Source organism: Ogataea angusta, assembly GCF_019207475.1.
Source record: "Ogataea angusta isolate 61-244 chromosome Unknown 61-244_NODE_2_length_1002155_cov_89.706849, whole genome shotgun sequence".
NCBI lineage: Eukaryota > Fungi > Ascomycota > Pichiomycetes > Pichiales > Pichiaceae > Ogataea > Ogataea angusta.
The window spans coordinates 278955-303075 of NW_025065216.1; the positions used below are offsets into that span (position 1 = coordinate 278955).

Below are 24121 nucleotides of genomic sequence, written 5' to 3' on the forward strand. Positions count from 1 at the left end.
ATTGACAGAATAAATTCAAACTTTATCTTACCTTCGGTTGATTCACGTGGGGATGTCGAATACTAAGAGGACACGGAGCAGGAATGGTTGCCATTCCTGTAAGAAGGCTCGTATCAAATGTGATGAAACGCGTCCGGTTTGCATGAACTGCCAGAAGGCGTCGCGCAAGTGTGACTACTCCATCAAGCTTATATGGGGTGGCAGACCGTACAAGAATCCCCGGGTTGAAAAATTGAATCCTGTCGCCGGATTATCGCGCACCATCTTACAGCAGTCAAACCCAAACTCTCAAGGTAAAGTTCGAATTAAGCAGGAGCCTCAAGAGCTAAACTTGTTTCTTCAACCAGAATCCGCGGCTCCTACAGTTGCTGATGGCTCATCTTCGCAGTCACTTCACGAAAACATCCGCTCGGTAAGCAATATTCTGGACTCCATGTATGATTCTGCAAATAAGCCGTCACAAATCTTGGAGAATTTCGAGCCATACTTACCCCAGCCGCCTCCTGCTGATGTTAATCTTACAGATATGGTTGATGATTATTCGGATGACATTATGAAGCTAGAGCTATTTCATCCAAGGTTGCAATCTAATTTACATGCCACACCCTTTATCCAAGAGCGCAAATGGTCTGGTAGAATGTCAAAATGGGACACAGAGGATCTAGAAGATGATGATGCGTCCTTAGCCATGAACAGAGAGTTTTCCACCGCATCCAACACATACAGTCTTTCACGCACATATTCGGAGAGCTCTACCTCAGAAATCTTGGAGCCGGTTCCACGGGGACTTGTCCCTTTGCCCGATCTGCTGCTGAACGTTCCCGATTACTACGAGGCTTTCAACTTTTTCTTCAGCTCCACAGCACAGCTATTCATGCCGTTTGGCGACGCCGTGCAAAAGTACAACCCTTTCAAAAAAGTGCTACCTCAGTTGGCGTTCTCCAATGACGGTTTATTGGCTGTAACTGTGGCTTACGGATTGGCACACAAGTCATATCTCACAAACCAAAGCGAGCCAGCAGAATTGCTCGAGCAGTTGCTGAGCAGATCACTTGGAGATCTTTTGGAGTTGTTGCAGAACAAAGAAACATCTACCAGCGACCTCACTTTGACACTCGTTCTTCTAATCAGCTCTTTTATGGTGTTCACTTTCAAGCATAATTGGGAGGTGCATCTCAATGGTGCTAAACAGATCCTTTTGCTCAGAGGCTACAAAAAACCTTTTGAGAAACTATTCAAAGAGAGCAAGAATTTGCAGTCGCAGTGTATCAGCGGAGAGATAAAACGTTCAAAGCTGATATTTTTTCTCTTGCGATGGTTTGCTTACATTGATGTTCTGGCCCAGTTGGCCTCCCCATTAGAGCCAACTCCCCAGGAAATTGAAAAATACACGGAAAAGCTGAAAATCACCGAGCTTTGTGCTCAGCCAAGTGACTTTGATTATGAATTCGAGTCCAACGAAGATGCTGAATCGCTAATGTTGGATGAGTCACATGCCAATGTGGACTATTTCCTGGGCTTTAATATCAAATATCTTCCCTTGTACAAGAAGACGACTGTGCTCATCAAGCAAGCAAACCTTCGTGCACTGGTAAATCCTTCTGCTGGAGTGTTGCCGTCAGTGATCGATCTCGCTCTTCAAATGGCCGGAACCTTTCAAAGGTTATCCTCGGTGTCTTCCCAAAACCAAGATACCATAATCGCTATAAACAGGGTATTCACGTTATTTGGACTCAACCAAATTTACCGCAGGGTACTCAAGGTCCCTAAAAGCTCTCCGCTGATTCAGGACATGTGCGCAGAAACAATTTCTATTATTGACTTACATCTACTTGATGACTCACCAAATCAGATAAGCATCTTTCTTCCGGTTTTTGTTTCTGGATGCGATTCCAGCAACGAAGAACTTCGTTTCCGCCACCTGAGACGGATGACAACTATAGCTCATACCGGCTCGCCCTCGGCACAATTTGCCGTGGACCTTATGACCCAGTGCTGGGAGCGCGACCAGGACTGGTGGCATGTGATGCAGAAAGAGGACAAAAAACATCTGTTTTTCTAGATTTAGTCCTCATCTTGAATATATAATATTTTTTTGCTGCGACTTCTCATAACGTCAAGAGACTGTAATCTCTTGCGTACGTTGGATCTGTTTTTCAACATATTGTCAATCTCGATCAGCTCGTTATGTCTTGCTAATCTTTTGGCAGGGTCGAATTTGCTAAACGTAACTTTGGTAGCAGGCTCTGGAGATATACTGATTCTACCGTTATCTGGGTCACTATCGTCTTCCTCGTCAGTAATTTCCCTGTTTTTATTGCTTCCGAACTTGAGGATGTGGGAATGGAACTTCCATAAGGAGGTACGGTGACACACAGACAGAACAGTGATTTTAAAATGCTCAATTGCCAGCCGGTAGCACTCCTGTTCAAGATCCGGAGATATGGACGAAGTGCATTCGTCTAGCACAGCAAACCGCGGTTGATGATAATACATTCTAACAAGTGCCAACCTCTGTTGTTCGCCGACTGAGAGCAAATCGGGCCATCTTTTCACGGTATCTAAAGGAGATTTGCTGGACGATAACACATTTTTTTCCTCCTCGTCCTCGTCATCAGACACGACTTCAGCAAGATGTTCCAATTTGACCAATCGAAGAAGTTCCATGAGATAGACATCATCTTTGACAACGCTTCCACTAGCTCTTGCATCGCAGAGTTTCTGTTGATAATCCTGGAGAGTGTCAGGATATATAATCTGCTCGCACAAAGAACCGTATGTAAGATAGCTTTTCTGCGGCAAGTAGAATAGGTCTTGGCGTCTTTGTGGAACAACGAGATGACCAGGATTTTGAACGGGCCAGAGGCCGCCCAAAATTCGGAATAAAGAGGATTTTCCACATCCATTGGGGCCGATAATCAGCAAATTTTCCCCTGGTTTGATGCTAAAGGTAAGATCTTCAACCAAAACCGTTCCTGTAGGAGTAATCAAAGGAACATGCAGGAAGGAGATCTCGTCGCCATAACTGACATTCGGCCCTTTTACCAATGGCTCGTTATTTATGGCTTGCTCCAACTTAGCTTCTTCCTCCATGGAGTTGTTGATCTCACTCAGAACCTGTTCGAATTCCCAGATGCTTTCACTGTATCCCAGCAAATTTTGAACATTCTTTTTGGCCCGTACAAGTTTCCCCAACGAATCTGATGCCGTCAACAATAGTCTTCTGTTAGTGATAAAGTCTGCAGAGATTCTGCTACTTGCATTTTCAGAAATCCGGAAATTAAACTTGTATGCAGTGGTGAAGATCGGAAGTGAACAGAGAAGCAATCCAAAAGCCCCCAAGGTATACTTGAAAATGAACGAAACGGCAAAATCGTAAATAGCCATTCTGCGAAGTTCCATTCTTTTGAACCGTTCAAGCTCAAAATAGTTCATATCCAATAGGTCTAGTTCTCTTCTGTGCCCTTTGGCCAGAGCTATTTCTTCGCTGTTGTTGATCACTTTAGAATGATGAGCATGGAATTTGTTTTCCAAAGAGTTTTTAAATGCACTCAATTTCGAGAAGTTTGGGGTGAAGATTTTGAGAGCCAATGTAGATATGTTTGTGATGATCCCCAGTAAAAGTCCCCCCTCCGCAGCATTTTCTCCTGTCTTTGACAATTGATGAGCCGCAAGAGCAATGTCCATCGTTGGAGTCAAAACCTGCGAGGGAATGGCACTCAGACTGTTAGAGAATTGCTCGATGACGGTAGTGATTCTGTGATTAGGGTCGTCTATGCTGCTCCCAAGATTTGTATGCTTGGACTTGTTGATCAAATGGTACACTGTGCTGTTTCCACTATCAGGAAGGTAAATGTCAAGTACCTCGTTGGTCACATTACGACGTACGGCTTGGGCTAACAATTGTCTCGTTCTTGTTAGCAAAGATTCGGTCACTGCCGCGGGAACACCTATCAATGTCCATAGGAGCAAATATTTGAAAAAGGCCTTGAAACGTTTCGTTATCAATGAAGAGACCAAGTAGCCATCAAGAGCAGCAACTTTGAGAGAAATGAGCGCCCTAACCAGTGACAAGCCTATCTGCAGAATCATGTAAGCCAGAATTGGTCTCGTTTTTTCATTTTTGTAACTTAATTGGGACACCAAAAGAGTCAACGGAGAAGACTTGACTCGTTGTGTGAGACGTTCAATAATCGTTCCATTGATATGCTCCGGTTTAACCTTAGTCGACTGTTTGCCTTTACTCGAGGAACCACCATTGAAAATCATATATATAATGGTAGCATAGGCCAAACGAAGAATCACATTGCGCTGCTTGGCATACTGAGCAAGCAGGTACCTAGTGGTTCGTAGTAAATACGTATTGGAGGAGGAAACATCTCGATTCATTATTAAAGCGAGGTTGGTGGGCCTTTCCTAATGTTTTATATAAACTTCCCCACTATTGCATGTGATTTAGTTGAATATTCAGCTTGCTAAAATCCGGGGTATTGGTGCAAAGATGTCATGATTATTTATTTTAAAGAAATGCACGTTGCCGTCATGGGACCAACCGTTAGATAATGCAACCCCGCTTACTTCGACCCCTTCGTAGCTCTTTTTTCACAGCAGGACGCTCTTTCTTTGTAGCTCCTTATTTTGAATTCTATGGGCCGGAACAACCTATTTGTTAGTAAAATCAGTGAGCCTAGAGACTTACCTTTGCTCCTGCCCAGTTATATCTAAAACCGATCTCGTGGGCTAGGATCTCGCCAAAGCCGAGCATCACGCCATTGATAAAAGGCAAAACAAGATTTATCCCGCAAGAGCCCAAAAAGGACCAAAACGAAGTGAAGCTCACTTCCGCTGATTCCTGGATGTTACTTTCGTTTGCTGTCAAAGCTTCTTGAGCCAAGATTTGAGACTCTTGTTTGGCATCCTGGTGAAATTGATCCAAATCATTCCGTTCCTGCTCGGTAATCACATTGGGGCTTTGCTCAACCTGCTGATGAACAGTACCAATATCACCAGCCAGATGGACAAGGTCTTCTATATCTTGGCCGTCCAAACTCATTGCAATTAATTTAATTGACTAATCTTTTTTGTCCACAAAATTTTTATCAATCTTATGTCCTTCGAAGAGAACCTTCTATTTCAAGAAGCCAGTGATAACCATCATTTGGATGAACACCAGGCACACCTTCTGGATGACGAAAATGAAGCCTCAGTGGTTGGTCGAGCTCTCACAGCCATTGTTGACATTGGGTCTAATGGAATCCGGTTTTCCATATCTTCAAAGGCTCCCCACCACGCAAGAATCATGCCATGTGTTTTCAAGGATAGGCTGGGAATCTCCCTTTTTGATGTACAGCTGCCTGATTCAGCCAACTCCAACGTGAAAAAGCCGATTCCGGATGACGCAATCACAGAAATTATCAGGGCCATGCGACGTTTCAAATGGATATGCGAAGACTTTGGGGTCCCCGAGAACGGTGTCAAGGTCGTTGCCACGGAAGCAACCCGCGAGGCTTCAAACTCTCAGGAATTTAGAGACATCATTTATCAGGCAACAGGATGGAAGGTATTCTTACTTAGTAAAGAGGAGGAAGGAACTACTGGGGCTTACGGAGTAGCATCTTCGTTTCACGACATCTCTGGACTTCTCATGGATCTAGGAGGAGGATCTACGCAAATCAGTTGGATTCAAGCGAAGAACGGTGAAATCAATATCAGTGAGCATCCCGTCTCGCTTCCTTATGGTGCTGCGGCTTTGACCAATAGACTAAAGTATGAAGATCACATGTACATTTATGACGAAATCAAGAAAGCATATGAACTGGCTTTGGAGAAGATCAACTTACCGGGCGAACTCATCAAAGAGGCTGAAGCCAACGGAGGATTCAGATTATTCTGTTGTGGAGGAGGCTTGCGTGGGCTCGGACATTTGCTGCTTGCAAATGATCCAAATTATCCCATCCAGACTATCATCAATGGTTATTCCACCACCTACGAAAACGTGCGCCAGATGGCCAACTATCTGCTTTTGAAAGGAGAGGTTCCGAAATTTGATTCTATAGGTAAGCTGTTCAAAGTCTCTGCCAGACGCGAGCAACAGCTTCCAGCTGTGGGGCTGCTAGTTTCTGCTGCTTTCGAGTCCCTTCCCAAAATTAAAACCGTTCATTTCAGTGAGGGAGGAGTCAGGGAAGGTGTTCTTTACTCGATGATCCCAGACCAAATCAAGCTCGAGGACCCTATATTGACTGCCACCCGACCATACGCACCATTACTTGCTGGCAAGTACTGGGAGCTACTAAAGACGAGTCTTCCTAGCGGCAACGTGGTGCCCTCCGAGGTCACTGACCGTGTCATTCCTGCTCTGTGCAATATCGCTTTTGTCCATTGCTCATATCCAAAAGAGCTCCAGCCAACTGCTGCTCTCCATGTGGCAACTACGGGAATCATTGCTGGCTCCCACGGGCTTTCACACAAAATAAGAGCCTTGATTGGAATTGCGTGCTGTGAGAGATGGGGAGCTGATATCCCTCCAAGTGAGGAGCAATTCTATTCTCGCCTGGAAAAACTGGTCATGGATGCTGATCCTGAAAATGGCGAAAAACTGATGTACTGGACCAAATTTTGCGGAAAGATGATGCACGTGATCTGTGGAATCAATCCTGGAGGAAACATTCGTCCAGGGTCTCTAGTTTTCCAGGTGAAGACGGATGTGAGAAATAGTGAGGTCAACATTGCAAGTGCAACCAACGGCGTCAATGACCTAAACCTTTCGGACGACGAAACAGCAGAGGTTAAAATCAAGAATGAGGTTTTAGTGCTGCTACCAAGTGACGATGTCAAGTACAGCTACAGTGTTCGCAGCCGTATTCTTGGACTTCAGAAAAAGATTAAGAAGCTGAACAAGCGTTACAACTGTAATGGCAAAGTGCGTGTTGTTATTCGATACGAAAATGGTGAATAGGTTTTTGTAACTAACATCTGCTAATTTTTAATTGTATAAGTTAAATAAATAATAGCAAGTTCATAACTTGACAATTCCTCTTCCTTCGCCCAGCTCATCAACTGTTTGGGATAGGGGCCTTCTATACATCGTTTCCCAGAAGCCTTGTTTCCGATAGTTGCCCATTTCGGTCTCAATATCCAAAGACTTATTGGATTCCTGGTCATGGACTTCACCCCTACTTCTGGTTGCATGCAAACTAGCCTCGCCCAGACCCCATTTTCCGGCCCAGAAAAACAGTCCTGTAGCCAGTCCGTATCCAAGACTGATTCCAATCCTTGTGTTCATCGGCATTGATTTGAACATTGATGCCACAAAAAAGGCAGACGAAACAGCTGCAACTTCGGCAGAAGCTCTCGTTTCTTCGTTGATGTTATATAGCGAGTCAGAAACAAACACATACGTTCCAGCCGCCAATGGTGCGGAGATGAAATGATGCCTTTGAAGCTCGAACAGGGCCAAGTATCTGGCATGACTTGGTCTGGCAGACCCCTTTCTATGTTGAAGCATTCTTCTAAAGTGCATTCCGCCCAGAATCAGGCCGGAGCAGAGAATGACTTTTGCCGCATGAGTAATCGTATCAACAGGCTGGTAATCAGGCTTTCTGGCAGCAGGCCAAACCGGCTTGGGATAGACAGGGAACTGCTGACGTTCCGACATGAGGTCGTAAAATGAGGGGACAAATTATTTATTTACCCCAAACTGGTGCAAGGGGGTAGATAGGTAAATCAATAAACTCTTGAATGGGAATTTGATAAAGAGATGCATCTATATTTTCTTTCGGCAGCTACCGTGTTCCTGTTCTACACAATATGGTCGCAACCCAAATCTAGACTGCCTCACTTTGATGAGACGTTGAGGGATCTATCTCTTGGTGACATCAATTTCTTGCACACCACGGACACGCATGGATGGTATCTGGGGCATATCAATCAGCGCCAGTACTCAGCTGATTGGGGCGATTTCCTAAGTTTCACTACGCATTTTCGAGAGATTTGTCATGCTCGAGATTCTGATTTGTTACTTATTGACACCGGAGACCGCCACGACGGCAATGGACTGAGCGATCTAACCACCCCAAACGGCTTATACTCCTCAGACGTTTTTATGGAACAGGACTATGATATTGTGACAGTTGGTAACCACGAATTATACCTTGCGGCAGTGAGCGAGCTGGAGTACAATACCGTTGTTCCCAGGTACGGAGATCGCTTTATCAGCACAAATGTTGAGTATCTCAACGACGAAGGTGAATATGTCGTTTTTGGTAACGGGAGATACAGATACTTCACCACGGAGGCCAAGAAATACAACGTCTTTGCTCTATCCTTCATGTTTGATTTTAAAGGAGGCAACGAGAAAGTCAGAGTCACACCTATTGACACAATCATCAAAGAAGACTGGTTTTTGGACTTGCTTGAGACATACACCAAAAAATCTGTGGATCTAGTTCTCGTTGCAGGACACGTTCCAGTCAGTCACAGTTGGCAAGAACTATACGTTTTGCATGGTGTCTTGCGGAGATTCTTCCCCAACACTCCAGTCCAGTACTTTGGCGGCCATTCACATATTAGAGACTTTACATTGCTGGACGATAAAGCTTTTGCTTTACAAAGTGGAAGATACTGCGAGACTGTGGGGTTTATGTCTCTGAGAAACATCAAGGGTGATAATATTACAATTGACAGAAAATATATCGATTTCAACCTCCAGTCATTTCTCCATCATACAAAAAGGGCTACCATTGAACAGTTTAACACTGACGAAGGCTTGCTGGTATCAGAGAAGCTGACGAATTACAGCAACAAGTTGAAATTGAGCGAGTCTTTTGGTGTTGTGCCCCAAAATTACTATATGACGGGAGCAGACTACTATTCAAACGATTCGAATAGTCTGCTTCGTTTTTTCGAGACCGACATCCTACAAGAGCTGGAGCCAAAGATCTGTCACGAGAACATGGACCCAATAAGGCCTCCACCGTCTAACTCAAGAATTGTATTAATCAATACCGGCTCCATTAGATACGACCTTTACAAGGGAGATTTCAACAGGAACTCGCAGTTCATCGTTTCTCCATTCAAGAACAAATGGAGAGTTCTTCAGAATGTTCCTGCCAGAATAGCAATTCGCATCCAGGAGATTCTGAACAAGGGGCCTTACATTTTGGAAGACGGGATTGATAGCACCATTGACTTAGATGAGCTGCTGTCTCCGTACCAGCGGGAAATAAATTCGAGGATGCTGACTTTGAAACTCCGTTACGGTCAGAGGACAACAGATGATCTCGGTAACGATGGCGACGATACCATCCACCGTCCACTCCCGCAATTTGCAGTACCTAATGTGATCCAATCCTTTGAATACACAGACCAGCAGCAGCCTGTGGATGTTGTGTTTTACGACTTTATTGAAGGCTATGTCCTGTGGGCATTGCAGAAAGCATGCGATGGAGACAACCTACTTTACTACTCTTTGGTGCAGCAACTCACTTTTTACAACGATTGCGAGCAAGAGTATAACGTTGGAGAGCTGCTTAAAAAATACTCTCTAAAACACTGGCAATGAATTGGAGAAAGGGTATAGCACGTGACATCACTTCAGGGCAAGTGACCTGCGTTTGTGTCCCTGCGAAAAATTTCCCGGTGGCCCCAGCACGAGCGCCGGGCGCGCGTGCGAGGAGTGGTTCTGAAAATTTTCACGCAGCAGCCTGTTTAGGAAGACTTGGTTTAAATTTTTCTACACTATTGAGAACTCTATTCAGTGACCAAACAACATGGGAAGAGGACCAAAGAAGCATCTCAAGAGATTAGCAGCTCCAAAGCACTGGATGCTCGACAAGTTGTCGGGTGTTTACGCCCCAAGACCATCTCCAGGTCCACACAAGCTGAGAGAGTCTCTTCCATTGATTGTCTTTCTGAGAAACAGATTAAAGTATGCTTTGAACGGTAGAGAAGTCAAGGCCATCTTGATGCAAAGACACGTCAAGGTTGACGGCAAGGTGAGAACCGACTCTACCTTCCCAGCTGGTTTCATGGATGTGATCACTTTGGAGGCCACCAACGAAAACTTCAGACTCATCTACGACGTGAAAGGTAGATTCGCTGTCCACAGAATCACTGCTGAAGAAGCCTCTTACAAGTTGGGCAAGGTCAAGAAGGTCCAGCTTGGTAAGAAGGGTATCCCATACGTTGTTACCCACGACGGTAGAACTATCAGATACCCAGACCCAGCCATCAAAGTCAATGACACCGTCAAGATCGATCTTGAAACCGGAAAGATTACTGACTTCCTCAAATTCGACACTGGTAAGTTGGTCATGGTGACTGGTGGTCGTAACTTGGGTAGAGTTGGTGTCATCACCAACAGAGAGAAGCACGAGGGAGGTTTCGACTTGGTCCACATCAAGGACGCCTTGGAGAACACTTTCGTCACTAGACTCTCGAACGTGTTTGTTATTGGTGCTGAGGCCGGTAAGCCATACGTTTCTTTGCCAAAGGGCAAGGGTATCAAATTGTCCATTGCCGAAGAGAGAGACAGAAGAAGAGCCTTGGCTGGTTTGTAAGTATCATAGGTTATTAATAAGAACCAGTAGAGGAATGAATCGTTACTTCTATATACAGTCTGTGATCAATCACTTCTTGAACGGATACTCAACGTCTTCGTCTTTGCGCTTCCAGATCTTCTTCTTCTTCTTAGTCGGAATGTATTCCACAAACAGCTCTTCGCAATTCTTTTTCTTAAACTGCTTGATAAATCTTGGATCCCACAACTCAGAGGCAATTCCAAGGTCTTTGCAACATCTCATTAGCGCGTTAGATTTACATCCTTCAGTGGCGGTCGGAATGCCCTTATCGCTGAAAAATGTTTGCTCTCCTCTGGCAATAGACACCAGTCTACCGTAAATCACAAGACCGTACTCCCTAGTTAGTAGACCACCTAATCCAGACTTGGATATAAGCGTCTCCGAACGAGGTGCCAGACCCCAAGCCCCAGGACCAAAAGCTCTATTGAGAATCCGTCTATACTTGATTTCCGGTAGATACAGCAGTCCGTCGGGCGTGATTTCAATGTCGTTGTCTGGGATTGGTTCTGCGAGAATTTGCTGTGCTTCCTTCGGGAATGCCTGATTGGCTAGTCCATGGAAAGTTTCCGACCAGTTGTGAGACCCTTCCACTTGCTGGGACGAATAATCGTTCAAAGACGACTCAAAGAATTGGGATATTGGTCCTTGTGAGGGATCAGAAGACTCAACGGTCGCTCCTGAGGAGGCAGTACTCACCACAGGATCAACAGGGGCAGCAGGCTTTTCTGCGGTTGGCGCCTTCTTGAACGTTTTGCTGGTTTTCGCTGAAGTGGCGCCGAGGTCGTTCATAAAAGCCTCCTGCATCGCATGGAAGTCGGAAATGTATCTGCGGGAGACCAGTCTCGCTGTTTGCTTCAAACATCGACCGTGTCTCAGCATGTTGTATTGATGGTTTTTAAAGCAAGGGAATAATTTATTATGAAGAGCCGCAACTTTTTGTGACAGATAGCTATTTACTTTTTCAAGGAATAAAAAAAGCCTCGAACGTGTCGTGTCAACTGAATCATGGCTCCCAAACAGAGGTTGCCTGCGAAAAGCTCTATACGCGATCAGTCAGCTAAGCTGATTGATACGAATTCAGTGATTGATCCAGCAATGGACAAGTATTATCAACTGACGAGCGTCGTGCTCACTCTTTTGGCTCTGGCCACAAGATTCTACTTCATTTGGTACCCCGACGAAGTGGTGTTTGACGAAGTTCATTTCGGAAAGTTTGCATCCTATTATCTAGAGCGGACATATTTTTTTGATCTGCACCCGCCATTTGCCAAGCTACTGATTGCCTTTGTGGGATATCTTGTTGGGTTTAATGGAAAGTTCAAATTTGATAATATCGGAGACAGTTACGTCACTAATTCCGTCCCCTATATCCCATTGAGGGCACTCTCTGCCACTCTAGGAGCCCTCACAGTACCTTTGATTTTCAACACCATGAAGGAATGTGGTTACTCGATTCCAACGTGTACTTTCGCAGCGCTCCTCGTGCTTTTTGATAATGCCCATGTCGCAGAAACAAGATTGATCCTGTTGGATGCAACACTGATCGTTTCCGTTGCTGCGTCGGTCTACTGCTATGTCAAGTTTGTCAAGCAGAGAAACCAGCCATTTTCTCGTAATTGGTACAAATGGCTTTTCCTCACTGGATTCTCTCTTTCCTGTGTCATTTCCACCAAATATGTTGGTGTGTTCACTTTTGCATGCATTGGAGTGGCTGTCATTTGGGACCTATGGGAACTTTTGGACATCAAGAAAGGCCTCACAATTAGAATCTTTGCCAGGCATGTTGTTCACAGAGCCATTGGTTTGATCGTGTTCCCTTTCATGATCTACCTTGGTTGGTTCTATATCCATTTTGCAATCCTCACCAAGTCTGGACCAGGCGATGCCTTCATGTCCTCTGACTTCCAGGAGACGCTTGGAGACTCTCCACTTGCTCGAGAAGCCAAGGAGGTTCAATACCATGACATCATCACCATCAAACACAGAGACACTGAATGCTTGCTCCACTCTCATTCTTTCAATTATCCATTAAGGTACGATGACGGAAGAATTTCTTCGCAAGGTCAACAAGTCACCTGTGTCAAAGACTTTGAGGACGAGAATAACTATTGGCAGATCCTTCCTGCTCTTCCGTATCCGGATGGCCAACTTCAAGGCCAAACTGTGAAGCAAGGAGACACAATCAGACTGAAGCATGTTGCCACCGATGGATACCTGCTCACTCACGATGTTGCTTCTCCGTTGTATCCTACCAACGAGGAATTTACCGTCATCAACATTGAAGAAGGAGAATCCACTAGATTCAATGACACGTTGTTTAGACTTGATCCATTCGACAAAAGAAAAAGTGACGTCCTCAAGACTAAAGCTTCGGTTGTCAAGTTCTTCCATGTTCCCACCATTGTGACCATGTGGACCCACGACGATCAGCTCCTGCCAGAATGGGGATTCAACCAGCAAGAAGTCAACGGTAACAAGAAAGTTGGTGATGCCGACAACTACTGGACGATTGACACCATCATCGGCCTCTCTGATAAGCGCGCGGAATACGTTCCGAAGGAAGTCAAACAGTTGCCATTTATGACCAAGTGGTACGAGCTGCAGATGACCATGTTTGAACAGAACAACAAGTTGAGCTCCTCGCATCCATTTGCTTCGCTGCCTGAGTCCTGGCCTCTTTCGTTATCTGGTGTATCCTTCTGGACCAAGGCGGAAACCAGAGAGCAAATCTATTTCATCGGAAACCTGTTTGGATGGTGGCTCGAAGTGGCTCTCCTAATGACCTACCTGGGAATCTTGTTGGCCGATCAGGTAACCAGAAGAAGAGAGATTTACGTCTTAAACAACAAGTCCAGGGCCAGATTGTACAAAAGCATTGGATTCTTCTTTTGTGGCTGGGCCACCCATTACTTCCCATTCTTCCTCATGAATAGACAGCGTTTCCTTCACCACTACCTTCCTGCTCACTTGCTGGCAGCCATGTTCTCGGCTGCCCTGCTGGAGTTTTTATTCACCGATAACAGAGCTGAGGAGTTTAGAGATTCTAAGGATACTACCAAGGCTGGTGGCATATACTGGATTCCATACATTTCGGTACTTGTGCTACTCACGGCTTCCTTGGTGAGTATGTTCATCTATTTAGCTCCTCTTACTTACGGAAATGTGTCTCTGTCTGTTCCAGAAGTTCTGCAGAGACAATTCTTTGACATCAAGTTGCATTTCGCTAAATAAGCTAGCGAAGAGGAAACGGCAGGTTCCTGTGCAGTCTAGAAGCAAGCTCAATATAATCGGGCTCCGTTTCGGGCAAGAGATACCCATGTCTCATCAAGAAGTCTATTATAACTCCCGAGCACGTTGGCGTAAACTGCCCGGATTTAACGAGATCACATATTTTGGGAATATCCAGCAGCTGGAAATCCTCAGCTTCACCATCCACAGGACTTGGCAGCGTCTTGCCGCTCATTTCCAGGTCGTAAAGATATTCTACCTCGGGCTGGAGCAAGCCCGCCTCTGTAGTATAATCACCCTTTACTGACTGGTAGAAGAATGACATTACGCCAACGTTGCGCACACTCTGCTTGACAACGTGCTCCGTCAATCCTGCCTCTTCATAGCACTCTTTGATGCACGTCTCCATTAGCCCATGCGGGTATCCAAGTCCACCGGCTACGGTGTTGTCGAGCATCCCTGGAAACGTTTGTTTGGTGGCAGATCTTCTGGGTATCCAGAGCTTCAAGCCCTCCTTAGTACGTACATAACCGTTGATGTGAACACCGTACATCACCACACCCAGAAGAGGACATAGTGCTCGCTCCAGGTACATGTACGGCTCCTTCTCCGGGGTATATATCGTGTACAACTCGTTTCTCCAGCCGTCAAGAGTGGAGAACAGTCCAGCGTTCTTCCATTCCCTGGCCAATCGATTCAGTTTGTCGGATCTGAGCTCCGCAGTAGATAGTTCTGAAGAAAGCTGGACGCTTCGGTTGTCTTTGTCCACAGATACAAGGCCCGAGCGATCTAATTCCGTGACGACAAGAGGAAGCAGATACCCTAGCTTAAAGCGGTGATCGTGAGAATAGAACACATAGACGGACTCCTGAAAGGTGTCGTAGCCTTCCTCATGAGGATAAGGCACGACGTCCATTTTTTTGATCGCATCTAAGAACGACATTGAGAAGCTAACGTGCACAGCCAGTGGTAGAAATAATTTTTATCAGCATAGCCAACACAGGCCATGCACAAAAGCCTTCTTCGAGCACTTGAGGAGGCTATTCAAAGGGATCCAACTGATCATGAAGAGGTCAATACGTGTGCAGAACGTCTTCGAGCAGAATTGGAATCTACAAACGCAAAGATAGGAGATGAGCTGACTGTTTTGTATAACAAGATAGTGAATTCCGTGGATCGAGAGGTTTGCTTCTTGGAAGCTTTGATCGTGCTCAAAGATTACGTCAAGAACTTGAACGTCTGGACCACAAAATATGCGGAGATATCAATAGACTCAGCTGGCCTGAATCTTCGCCTAACTGAGCTCGCTACGAAATTGGTAGAATGTGCCATGGATCGCGACCTGGCCCATTCTTTCGTCCAGAGGTATTTACAAACATTTGACGTAGCGCCAGATCTATCTTTTGAAGACAACGAGAAATACAGATTCCGTCGACTAAACATACGCAGGGTTCTATCATCTTATGTCAAAGTGGATGCTCCAGGGTTATTCTCCATATTAGCAGACACTCTAGTCAAGGAGGAACTCCAAACACTCGCGCTTTTTCAGAGTGTTATGGAGAGTCCCCTCAATGCTCAATTTGAAAGCCTCCCCCTATTCGAGAGTTTGTTAGACGTGCTGGAGAGATGCGACTCTTCGGTGCGAGGTTGTGCACTTAATGCACTTTGCGTTTTGGCACCGATGGTGGTAAGGTCATTCAAAAAACAGTTTGACAGGGTTAGTGATATTTTTGTAAGACTTGCAGATGAGAATGTGGAGTACCTGCGGCTTGGAGGCCTTCTATATGCTGTTTCACCACAACAGTTCATATCAACCGTGCGAAATCAGCTTGCTACCAAATCCAAAAGCATTTTGAGCAATATGCGGTTGCACCCTGCCCTACTGGAAGGGCAGGAAATTGAGGAAGAGGATACAGTAGAGCTAATGAAATCCTATGTCTCAGATTTCGGAAAGGCTCGAGAGATCGATCTTGAGCATCTGCTGGATGATTACAAACATGTTTTTGCCAAAAGCGAAGAGAAAGAGCATGTTCCTGAGCCATTGGAGTTTTATCAGCGCGAAATGCTAATTTTGAGCAATGAGCTTAGTTTTTCTGAGTACGTTCGACATGCTCTAGCTATGGAACGCGAGAAACCCGATCCCAAGGAAGTTAGGTTGGAAATCGAGGTTTCTCACCCAAATGCAACGATGCTACCGTCTGACTCTCCAAAGCAGAAAACGGGTGAAGAATCCATTTTGAAGAACAACGAGAAATTGCGAGCTGAGGTCCAAGTATTGGAAAGTGAAGTCGGCCATCTTCATGAGCGGATTCAAGAACTAGAAGTGCAACTTAGGGACAAGGATGAATCCTTTGGCCCCCTGAGGGAAGAATTAAGTAAGCTCAGAAACGAAACGATTTATCTGAAAGAGGTCAACATTGCTTTGGAGGAGAAATTGGACTTTGCAAAGTGGAGTTCAACGGAGACATTGACGGAACCCCCATCGGATTTTGCTGACAGCTTACAATTGCAGCAGGAACTGAATGAGGTAGCCAAATATCATAAACAGCAAATTGCTCATATCCATGAAAGCTACCAGCGTGAAATTAGGGAATTAGAGAGCGAAATAGATTCTCTGCGTCTTGAGAAGCGAGAGAAGTCGAATGAAATTGTTAGAAGACAATTATCCCTGTTCCAGAGCAAACTAAAGGAATACGAATTGTTGAATGAACAGTTAGAAAAGCAAATAGCAACTCAGGAAGAAAGTCTCATTCAGTTGAGGTCAACCCAACCAATTCAGATTCCAAAAACAGCACCAGCTAGGCCCCTCTTGTCTCCTAATGGCTATGACTCAGCAACCAACATTCACAAAAACGAGGACAATGCTACGCTCAACAGAGTGAGAAAACCCAGATCGACCGAATTCACAGTTTCGAGCTATACTACTTCAGAACGTCAAATGAATCCGTCTGGGTTTAGTTTTAGCATTCGTCGCCACGCTAACCCAACAATTGATACCTCCAATATAGCCGTTAAAGGTCGTGGAGGAATCCAAAATAAAGCAAAGCTAAAAATGTAGCTTTAGCTCGCAAGATTAAGTCTTCTATGAAAAACACTTTCAGGAAGACAAAAATCAATTCAAAACGGCCAACCCGACTAGCACATAAAGATTTGGGAGATGATTCCGATGACGTGTGGAAGAAGGTAAGTTTTCATGTTAAAAAGCTAACATCCAGACTCGGGTCGCGTGCAAGTCTACAATAGAGAAGACGCTGTCGCAAACACAAGTGGATCGTGAATCTACCGTCCCACCTGGCCAATTAGCATCTGAATACGAGTCTTTACTCTATGAATCACGAAAACATAATCTGGACAACTATAAGGCACGATTTCGAAAAGACCTGATTGCTTTGAAAAATCAGAGCACCGAATTTGCCCAGGATCTTCTCAGGGGTAACATGTCCATGAAAGAATTTTGCGAATTAAAAGACTCGGAATTGCTATCCAAAAGGCAGAAGACCGAAGACAAACATCTTCTCGAAAAAGAATTGAAAAGTAAGATCACTACGAATTTGCCTGACACTATCAATCAAATCAAAAGCCAGGCCAATACTGTATCCGAAAAATGGGGTATCAGTGAAAGCGCTGCTAAAATCGATCCCGATTTTGACAACTAATCTATTTATGGCTCTATTTCATTGAGTTCCGTCATCGAGTTTTGGTTTTTTGGCTTGCTGAGTCGAATCTTCATTGTCTGATGCTCGCTTTCCGCTGAATTCGATTGCTGGCTCTAATTTCAATTCTTGGTAGTTCGTTGTGGGAGTCCGGGTGGTCTTTTCGCTTGCGTCGCCATGAGGGTTGCTTGAAATTTTATTTGTTTCTGGACTCTTGATCTTATCGTCTATTGTATAACTAAGCAAATTTCCCTCGCCATGTTCTCGCTTAATTGAATCCAGTAGCTTGCTCACAGCACTAATCGTCTGAATACAAAAGGGAGTGATATCTCTTCTTGCCACCTTGGTTTTTTCACGATTAGGGGTCGAGGGCTGGCCGGGCTTGCTTTTACCTCCCACGAATTCAACCTGCGAGGATTTTTCATGCTCGGGACTAAAGGTTTTGGTAGCGCAATCCTCAAAGCGTGTGAAAAGTATCAGAAATAAGGTATGGAAACATTCATCTATCACACCTGTTGCAGCAAATCCATTGGCCATGCGTCTAAACTCTCCAACTTCAAATAAAAAGTACAAAATCAGCTTCTCTTCATCTGTGAAGCTTTCCTTTTCTTTCATCATTTGCACAAATTCTTTGCTCTTTGCCACAAAATCAGCATACACAAGCTTTGACAATACATCGTCCAGAAATCCTGGCACAACATTCACCACCTCTTTGATGATAGCGCATGTCTTTGCAACTGCAAGGTCAAAAACCTTGATCTGGTCAATCATGCTCGAGCCCAATTTCCTCAATTTTTTGATAAGCTGGAATAAAGAGTGAACGTCCTTTGAGCGATCCAAAAGCTCAACGAAAAAGACAATGTAGCTGTAATTGTAGACAAAATGCTTTCCAGGTCGCTCATTTTCCGGCTTCCATATATTGCTGAGATTTCGCACTGTAGACTTAAGATTGATAATAGAGAGCATTTCATTTTTGGCGGCCTCCAGGTCATTATATTGATCAATGTAGATCCTGGCGATGCGATACTTAGGCCTATGCTGCCAATTCTTCCTATCGTAGGATATGCATCTTTGAAGAAGACCTATTATCATTTTGCCAAACTGGTCCAAATTTGATGCTTCACATAAGCACTCCTGGAACAGGGAATCGCTTTTTAGAACGTTTAGTCCCTCCTCGAGAGATACGTCCCCATGCATTACTGACTTGTAGGTCAAAGAGCATAGAAAATAATGAGGCTCAACAATATGATCATCACGGTCGCTTGCCTTTAAAGCAAGATCGCAGGCTGAAAGCAGACTCTTGGTAACAACTTTGTAGCGATTCTTTCCTCTAAGTTTGGATTGCGACTTTGCGAGATAAAAATGGCTGTACCAATCTTTCGGGTTCAAATTACAAGCCTGACGAAAACAGATTTCCAAGACTCTGTACACTGTGACATTGAGAGGTAGATGAAGAATAGGTGACAATGTGCTCGAGTTTTCAATGTGATTTGTTTCGGTATCAGAATCAACGTTCAATGCCAGCCTTTCCATAGGACTCATCATAGCATTATACAGTTCTTTCCCCAGAGAGGTCCATAACATTGTAGCAACCGGAGTGAGTTCCTTCTGCCTCTCAGTACTGAGTCCCGTGAACAAACTGATTGACATGAAGTAGCAGAGCAACGACTTGCGTTGCAACATAGCGGTGTTGCGTTTCTTATCCACGTTGTTGAGCTTGTCAGAAGTCCAGATGATATCATCTTCCACCAGATAAGAATAGGCTTGTGCTAAGAGAAGCCACGACTCAAACCTGTATGAGCCAGATGCAATGTCATACTCAAACATTTTAATGACAAAGTCGAGCTCAGCCGAGCGTCCTTGCATGGTCCTTTTGCGAATTTTGAATAACGTCAAGGCAAGTAATCCCTGCATGAAATAAACCCCATCTGCTAAATTATCTGTTTCATTCTCAACTAATGGCTCCTCGAAAGGAATGGACAACAAACCATAAAACGACAATCTCATTAGACGCGTGTCCAAAGACCTGGTCTCTAGGTACTCTGTTAAAGTCTCCATATTGTTTGAGACAGAGTAGTTGTCCGGCTCAGGATCTCCTAGAACATCATAGATCATGTCTAGAACATTTTTGATGTCTGCCTTGGGAACATTGAAAATCGGATGCTTGCGCTTGTAGCAATATTTCATCATGTATTTGTTAACTGTAATTGCATTGACCCTTTCCATCGTCCCTGGCTCGGCTCCGTGATCGAAAGTGCTGAAACTATCGGTCGATATATTGATTCCGTAATGACATTTTAAGGTCTGGAAAAAGTCGTTATCAGATTGCTCCCAATCCAGATCCACCAGCCTCTTCTCAACAAAGTCCAGGAACACGCTATTGTATCCATTGCATATATGACGAAGCCCGAGTTGTTCGTGCAATATGGCGTAGAAGTCATTGAGGTACTCCGGTTTTCGATCTATCAAACTGCTGGAATAGTAGAGGCCAAGGAGTGTGAAGCTGACAACAGCAATATCCGCTAGCTTCTTGTAAGCCATTTTGGATTTTGTCCTGATTGAAATCCGAGTATTAGAAAGCTGCGCACTATCTTCGTGGAGCAGGAAGATATAAGCGAGTCTTGAAAACTTTGCCAATATATGAAGAACGTTCTTTGTGTTGGACAGTTGCAAATCCCATCGTTTTTCGACCCCGATGTTGACAAGATCCTTTGCAAATAGATCGAAAAACCCGAGTATCTTAAGCAGCAATTGCTTGCGTTGGAAGTATGTCTTTTCGGTGAAGTTTTCTCCCTCGACTTCCATCAGCATTATCTGTAGCACTCGTTCAAAACCTCGCAAAAATTTGTCCGTAAGCTTTGCTTCACGATAAAATCTGAAAAGCATACTCCATAAACGCATCTTGAGCTCGAAGGGTGATCTGCTGATGAAGTCATCCATCTCTTTTTCCTCCTCATTATATGTAGACTTTCTTTCATCGTCATCAACTAGGATCCTTTCAAGAATTTCATTGGAAGCATCACTTTCAGTAAAAGTTTTGAATATTTTCATTTTTGAAAGCTGGACTTCTATGTTCAACCTATTCAATCGTGGGACATTGGGGAAGTTGACCATCAAAACGTCAAAGTGTACAGATTTGGAAGTGTTGGCCATGGTGGTCAAAATCGTGGACAGCACTTCAGAGTCAAAAGTGGAAAGGTGTTGCAGAAAGCACATTTGACACCATTTTGTTCTGAGCCATAGCTGCGAGCATACAGTATTCATATCCATGTTCTCAAAGTAATCATTCAGGATCGCAATCCAGCGCTCAATCCTTCGTGATGTAATCTGTTCTGTCTGGACTATTTCGTTATATAACGCTTTAGTTCCAAACTTTTTGAGTTTTCGATCCACTTTCAAAGATACGAAATAGTCGACCAGAATTTCAAGAGTTGAAACACCAAATGACAAACCTCTGACATCCGTTGGCCCATCTTCCAACAGACTGTTGCTCAATTGTCGATAAACATACAAACCAACAGCATCGGTGAACAAACGCAGCTGCTTCAAGGAATCTGCACTCACAAACCCGTCTGTAACAAGTGTCCCCCCCAACTCCCTGACTGAGAATAAATAATCCAGTATTGATAGTCGGATCTGATTGAACTGCAAGCGAGTCCCGGTCATAGATAATATCACATTTTTCAACCCGCCATCATCTAACTCCTGAAATGATCTTCTCTCCTCTAGCGTTTCTTTGCTCAGCGAACTGAGGATTTCTTTCACTGAAGCTTCTTTGCTCTCTTCATTGCTATGGCCATCTTCGAGTTTCACAAAAAGTGTTTCTGTGTCCTCTTTACTCCACTGGTTGAATATATGAGCTAAATCATAGTGTTCTTGGAGATCACTTTGTGACTGGGCATTAGGAAGAAATGCCTCCGTTAATTTGCCTGATCCATCCACAATGACACCACAATACAGCAAGTATTGTGGTAAAGTCTGTTCCAGAAACAAGAATTGTGATTCAAAAGTTTCGTTACTAAGCTCGCTCACTTCAGCCTCCTTATTAGCTCTTGTTTGTCGCTTCGTTACAGGAGGATTAGCACCAGGAATTGCCCCCTTCTGATGTGTTTCTTTTATGTCCTCTTTTTCTTGCTGTGAATTTTCAGCAGGAGGTAAGCTTAGCCTGTACGGTGAGCCTATATCTTCATCGTCAGGCACACCTACCACCTCATTCTCTTCTGTATCGTCCTCTGCTCTAGGTTCCAATTCTTCATGATTGTCCCTTGTCTCCACCAGCTCGAAATTAACCCCCTCAATGGGACGCTCAGTAAGAATATAGCTATCATATATTTTTGATCGTCCCTTTTTGGGTAAGAGCTCGTTAAGTTTCCTCAAGAGCTCATCTAATGCTACCGAATTACCGCGACAGGGCAGGGTGACAGAATACCAATCTGGCTCCTCTTGATTGAAGGCTTTGAACTGCTCGGCGGTCGGGAAAACATCCATGGCAACCTGTTTGCGTGGAGAAGCTCTGTTTTCAATATGTACCAGCAGTTGAGAAGAAGCGGACTCAACGCCCATTTCCTCGAGAAATTCTTTGTAACCGCGCAGAAGGCTGAGTTGATTAGGTAGCAAATGGCCAGGACGGCTCAAATCGTACTGGATGTCGTCTTCTTCAGTGTTTGCAGAACCAGCATGCTGTTGTGTAGGGGCAGCGTGTTCATTCTTGAGCAATTCGTACTCGTATGCAAATCGGCTCAGCTTCTTGGTCTTCAAACGCTTGAAAATCTGAATTAAAAGCTCTATCAGTTTCAGATCGCCTTTACCATGACACAGAGCTGAGGCCAAGTCATCAACAGCATCCTTGAAAAGTTCAAGGATATTCGACTGATCGTCACCATCGAGTCCCTTTTTAATTTGCGCGAGCTTCAAAACACCACGATTGCGGAGGCAAAGGTATTTGAGTGTTTCAATAGCGGGATTATTTGTTGGATTTCTGGTAGTCAAAACTTCCATACCAAAAAGTTCCTGGTACTTAGCATTGGCCTCGTCATAATTACCTTGCTTTTGAGCATTTAGAGCCTCTTCGAATAATTTGAACCCAAGCTCAATCTGTAGCTCCCGGGAGTGCTCCTCAATATCCTCTTCATCTTCAACATGGTTGATTGCCGTGAAAGTGGAATGACGAGGCTGAGGTTGTTAGATTTCAGATGCCCAAGTCCTACTTACCATACTTCAATGACTTTTGAAAAATGCACTCTTAAAAATATTATGAATTTTAAGGTTGTTTCTATATATACAAAAGCGAAAAATAATCATCAAGTCGTCCCGAACGCAAACATGCTATCATCTAATTGATGGAGAAAGAACCGGACGAATCACTTCGTCCTTTAACAAAGCAAGTTCATCAACTTGCTCTTCTGAAATCTTGTCTAAGATATTTAAGGCCATCTGTTCAGCCAGTTTGTCATTTTCAGTCATGTCGAGTGTTTTGTCGAAATGATCAATCTGATTTGCCTTTGCAAAAATGGACTTATCGTTGTTTATATGTGGAGAGGGTGGAGGCTCGGTCAAAGGCAAGGAGCAGTTAGATTCCGTTTTTGAGATGGCCGAATCGAATAAATCTATAGTAGGTGATAATATGGATACCGTTGGGGTATTGGCGGAATTGAAACTTCCCATATTCTGATTAACTGATCTTTGGCACGAGTGCCTGACAGGCGATGACTGTAGAGGAAATAAAAGCAACTCCGAACTTGAGCGGGGCATAATTGGGGTAAGTTGTTCTGTACTGCAAGGCAATGAGTTTTGATCTTCAGGATCGTATGGCAGCAATACCACATCTTTTGACACTGAGGAGCGTTGAGAGTTGGACTCTGTTTGAATGCGTGATGGCAAATTTTGGTCACCGTTTGATTTGGTGGCGATCGAACTCACTCTGGGGCAAAGATCAAGGGGATCATTTGAAGGAACGGAGGGATCATCTGTACTTTTTTTCAGTTTGACAAACTTCGACCGTAGTCGAGTCGAAAACGATCGTTTCAGCACCATGGTAGTTTTGTGTTTGAATATACCACAATGACGACGAAGTTGTACCAACTACAGAATCAAATATGATTTGACAAGTTTGTTCACGAAAAAGCAGAATTACTTTTTTCTGTTAAATAACGGTCGGCTGTGAAAAAAATAGGAGCACCGCCACCACTTCGGGCATAATGTTTACCCGTCTTGGTTGATCTCCGCCACAAAATCTAATCGGAGAAGCGAAATTTTGCCACAACGCGTAGAGATCTAGACCACAGCATTCTTTATTGGTGTAAAGGTGTATTCCTGGTAGATTATGATTTTCGTGCGTCTTTTCGTGGGCAAAGGGAGCTGAGCAGGTGAGACTGGGTAAATTTTGGCGCATACAACCTTTTACGGACAGAATATCGACACACGATTTATTAAGGCTTGCATAGTCAGTTGAGTCAAAACCAGCAATTACCCAAGGCTTATTTCATACCTGGGAGTTGGCTGAAAGCAAAATCAAGAGCAGCAGGTCACTATTGCAATTTTCTTTTTTCGCTCCTGCCTACTACGTAAATTGGTTTTTTTTATTGTCGTAAGTGTCCATTCGCTCACTTTCATAAATCAAAACATTTTCTTCAGCAGGTCCATCGATTTATGTTTTTTTAAAGA

General features: G+C 44.2%; 13 protein-coding genes across 13 annotated transcripts; 7 read left to right on the forward strand and 6 right to left on the reverse strand.

The window, feature by feature from the left end:
- Positions 1–142: 142 nt before the first annotated feature.
- On the forward strand, positions 143–2062 carry KL928_000979 (uncharacterized protein; the record flags this gene model as incomplete). The annotated part of the gene is made up of 1 exon (XM_043206733.1): positions 143–2062. The coding sequence occupies one exon, from the start codon at positions 143–145 to the stop codon at positions 2060–2062; it is 1920 nt and encodes a 639-aa protein (XP_043061438.1).
- A 2-nt stretch (positions 2063–2064) lies between these two features.
- Positions 2065–4389, reverse strand: KL928_000980 (uncharacterized protein; the record flags this gene model as incomplete). Its single annotated transcript, XM_043206735.1, has 1 exon — positions 2065–4389. One exon carries the CDS (start codon positions 4387–4389, stop codon positions 2065–2067), a length of 2325 nt encoding a protein of 774 aa, XP_043061439.1.
- Positions 4390–4687: 298 nt separating this feature from the next.
- KL928_000981 (uncharacterized protein) lies at positions 4688–5053 on the reverse strand (the record flags this gene model as incomplete). Its single annotated transcript, XM_043206736.1, has 1 exon — positions 4688–5053. The coding sequence occupies one exon, from the start codon at positions 5051–5053 to the stop codon at positions 4688–4690; it is 366 nt and encodes a 121-aa protein (XP_043061440.1).
- Positions 5054–5107: 54 nt separating this feature from the next.
- KL928_000982 (uncharacterized protein) lies at positions 5108–6955 on the forward strand (the record flags this gene model as incomplete). The annotated part of the gene is made up of 1 exon (XM_043206737.1): positions 5108–6955. The coding sequence occupies one exon, from the start codon at positions 5108–5110 to the stop codon at positions 6953–6955; it is 1848 nt and encodes a 615-aa protein (XP_043061441.1).
- Positions 6956–7015: 60 nt separating this feature from the next.
- On the reverse strand, positions 7016–7654 carry KL928_000983 (uncharacterized protein; the record flags this gene model as incomplete). The annotated part of the gene is made up of 1 exon (XM_043206738.1): positions 7016–7654. The coding sequence occupies one exon, from the start codon at positions 7652–7654 to the stop codon at positions 7016–7018; it is 639 nt and encodes a 212-aa protein (XP_043061442.1).
- Positions 7655–7756: 102 nt separating this feature from the next.
- KL928_000984 (uncharacterized protein) lies at positions 7757–9559 on the forward strand (the record flags this gene model as incomplete). Its single annotated transcript, XM_043206739.1, has 1 exon — positions 7757–9559. One exon carries the CDS (start codon positions 7757–7759, stop codon positions 9557–9559), a length of 1803 nt encoding a protein of 600 aa, XP_043061443.1.
- A 208-nt stretch (positions 9560–9767) lies between these two features.
- Positions 9768–10556, forward strand: KL928_000985 (uncharacterized protein; the record flags this gene model as incomplete). Its single annotated transcript, XM_043206740.1, has 1 exon — positions 9768–10556. The coding sequence occupies one exon, from the start codon at positions 9768–9770 to the stop codon at positions 10554–10556; it is 789 nt and encodes a 262-aa protein (XP_043061444.1).
- Positions 10557–10625: 69 nt separating this feature from the next.
- Positions 10626–11456, reverse strand: KL928_000986 (uncharacterized protein; the record flags this gene model as incomplete). Its single annotated transcript, XM_043206741.1, has 1 exon — positions 10626–11456. One exon carries the CDS (start codon positions 11454–11456, stop codon positions 10626–10628), a length of 831 nt encoding a protein of 276 aa, XP_043061445.1.
- Positions 11457–11582: 126 nt separating this feature from the next.
- KL928_000987 (uncharacterized protein) lies at positions 11583–13808 on the forward strand (the record flags this gene model as incomplete). Its single annotated transcript, XM_043206742.1, has 1 exon — positions 11583–13808. The coding sequence occupies one exon, from the start codon at positions 11583–11585 to the stop codon at positions 13806–13808; it is 2226 nt and encodes a 741-aa protein (XP_043061446.1).
- A 1-nt stretch (position 13809) lies between these two features.
- Positions 13810–14721, reverse strand: KL928_000988 (uncharacterized protein; the record flags this gene model as incomplete). Its single annotated transcript, XM_043206743.1, has 1 exon — positions 13810–14721. The coding sequence occupies one exon, from the start codon at positions 14719–14721 to the stop codon at positions 13810–13812; it is 912 nt and encodes a 303-aa protein (XP_043061447.1).
- Positions 14722–14811: 90 nt separating this feature from the next.
- KL928_000989 (uncharacterized protein) lies at positions 14812–16863 on the forward strand (the record flags this gene model as incomplete). Its single annotated transcript, XM_043206744.1, has 1 exon — positions 14812–16863. The coding sequence occupies one exon, from the start codon at positions 14812–14814 to the stop codon at positions 16861–16863; it is 2052 nt and encodes a 683-aa protein (XP_043061448.1).
- A 26-nt stretch (positions 16864–16889) lies between these two features.
- On the forward strand, positions 16890–17461 carry KL928_000990 (uncharacterized protein; the record flags this gene model as incomplete). The annotated part of the gene is made up of 2 exons (XM_043206746.1): positions 16890–16988; positions 17051–17461. 2 exons carry the CDS (start codon positions 16890–16892, stop codon positions 17459–17461), a joined length of 510 nt encoding a protein of 169 aa, XP_043061449.1.
- An 18-nt stretch (positions 17462–17479) lies between these two features.
- KL928_000991 (uncharacterized protein) lies at positions 17480–23491 on the reverse strand (the record flags this gene model as incomplete). The annotated part of the gene is made up of 2 exons (XM_043206747.1): positions 17480–22630; positions 22811–23491. 2 exons carry the CDS (start codon positions 23489–23491, stop codon positions 17480–17482), a joined length of 5832 nt encoding a protein of 1943 aa, XP_043061450.1.
- Between the last annotated feature and the right edge of the window lie 630 nt (positions 23492–24121).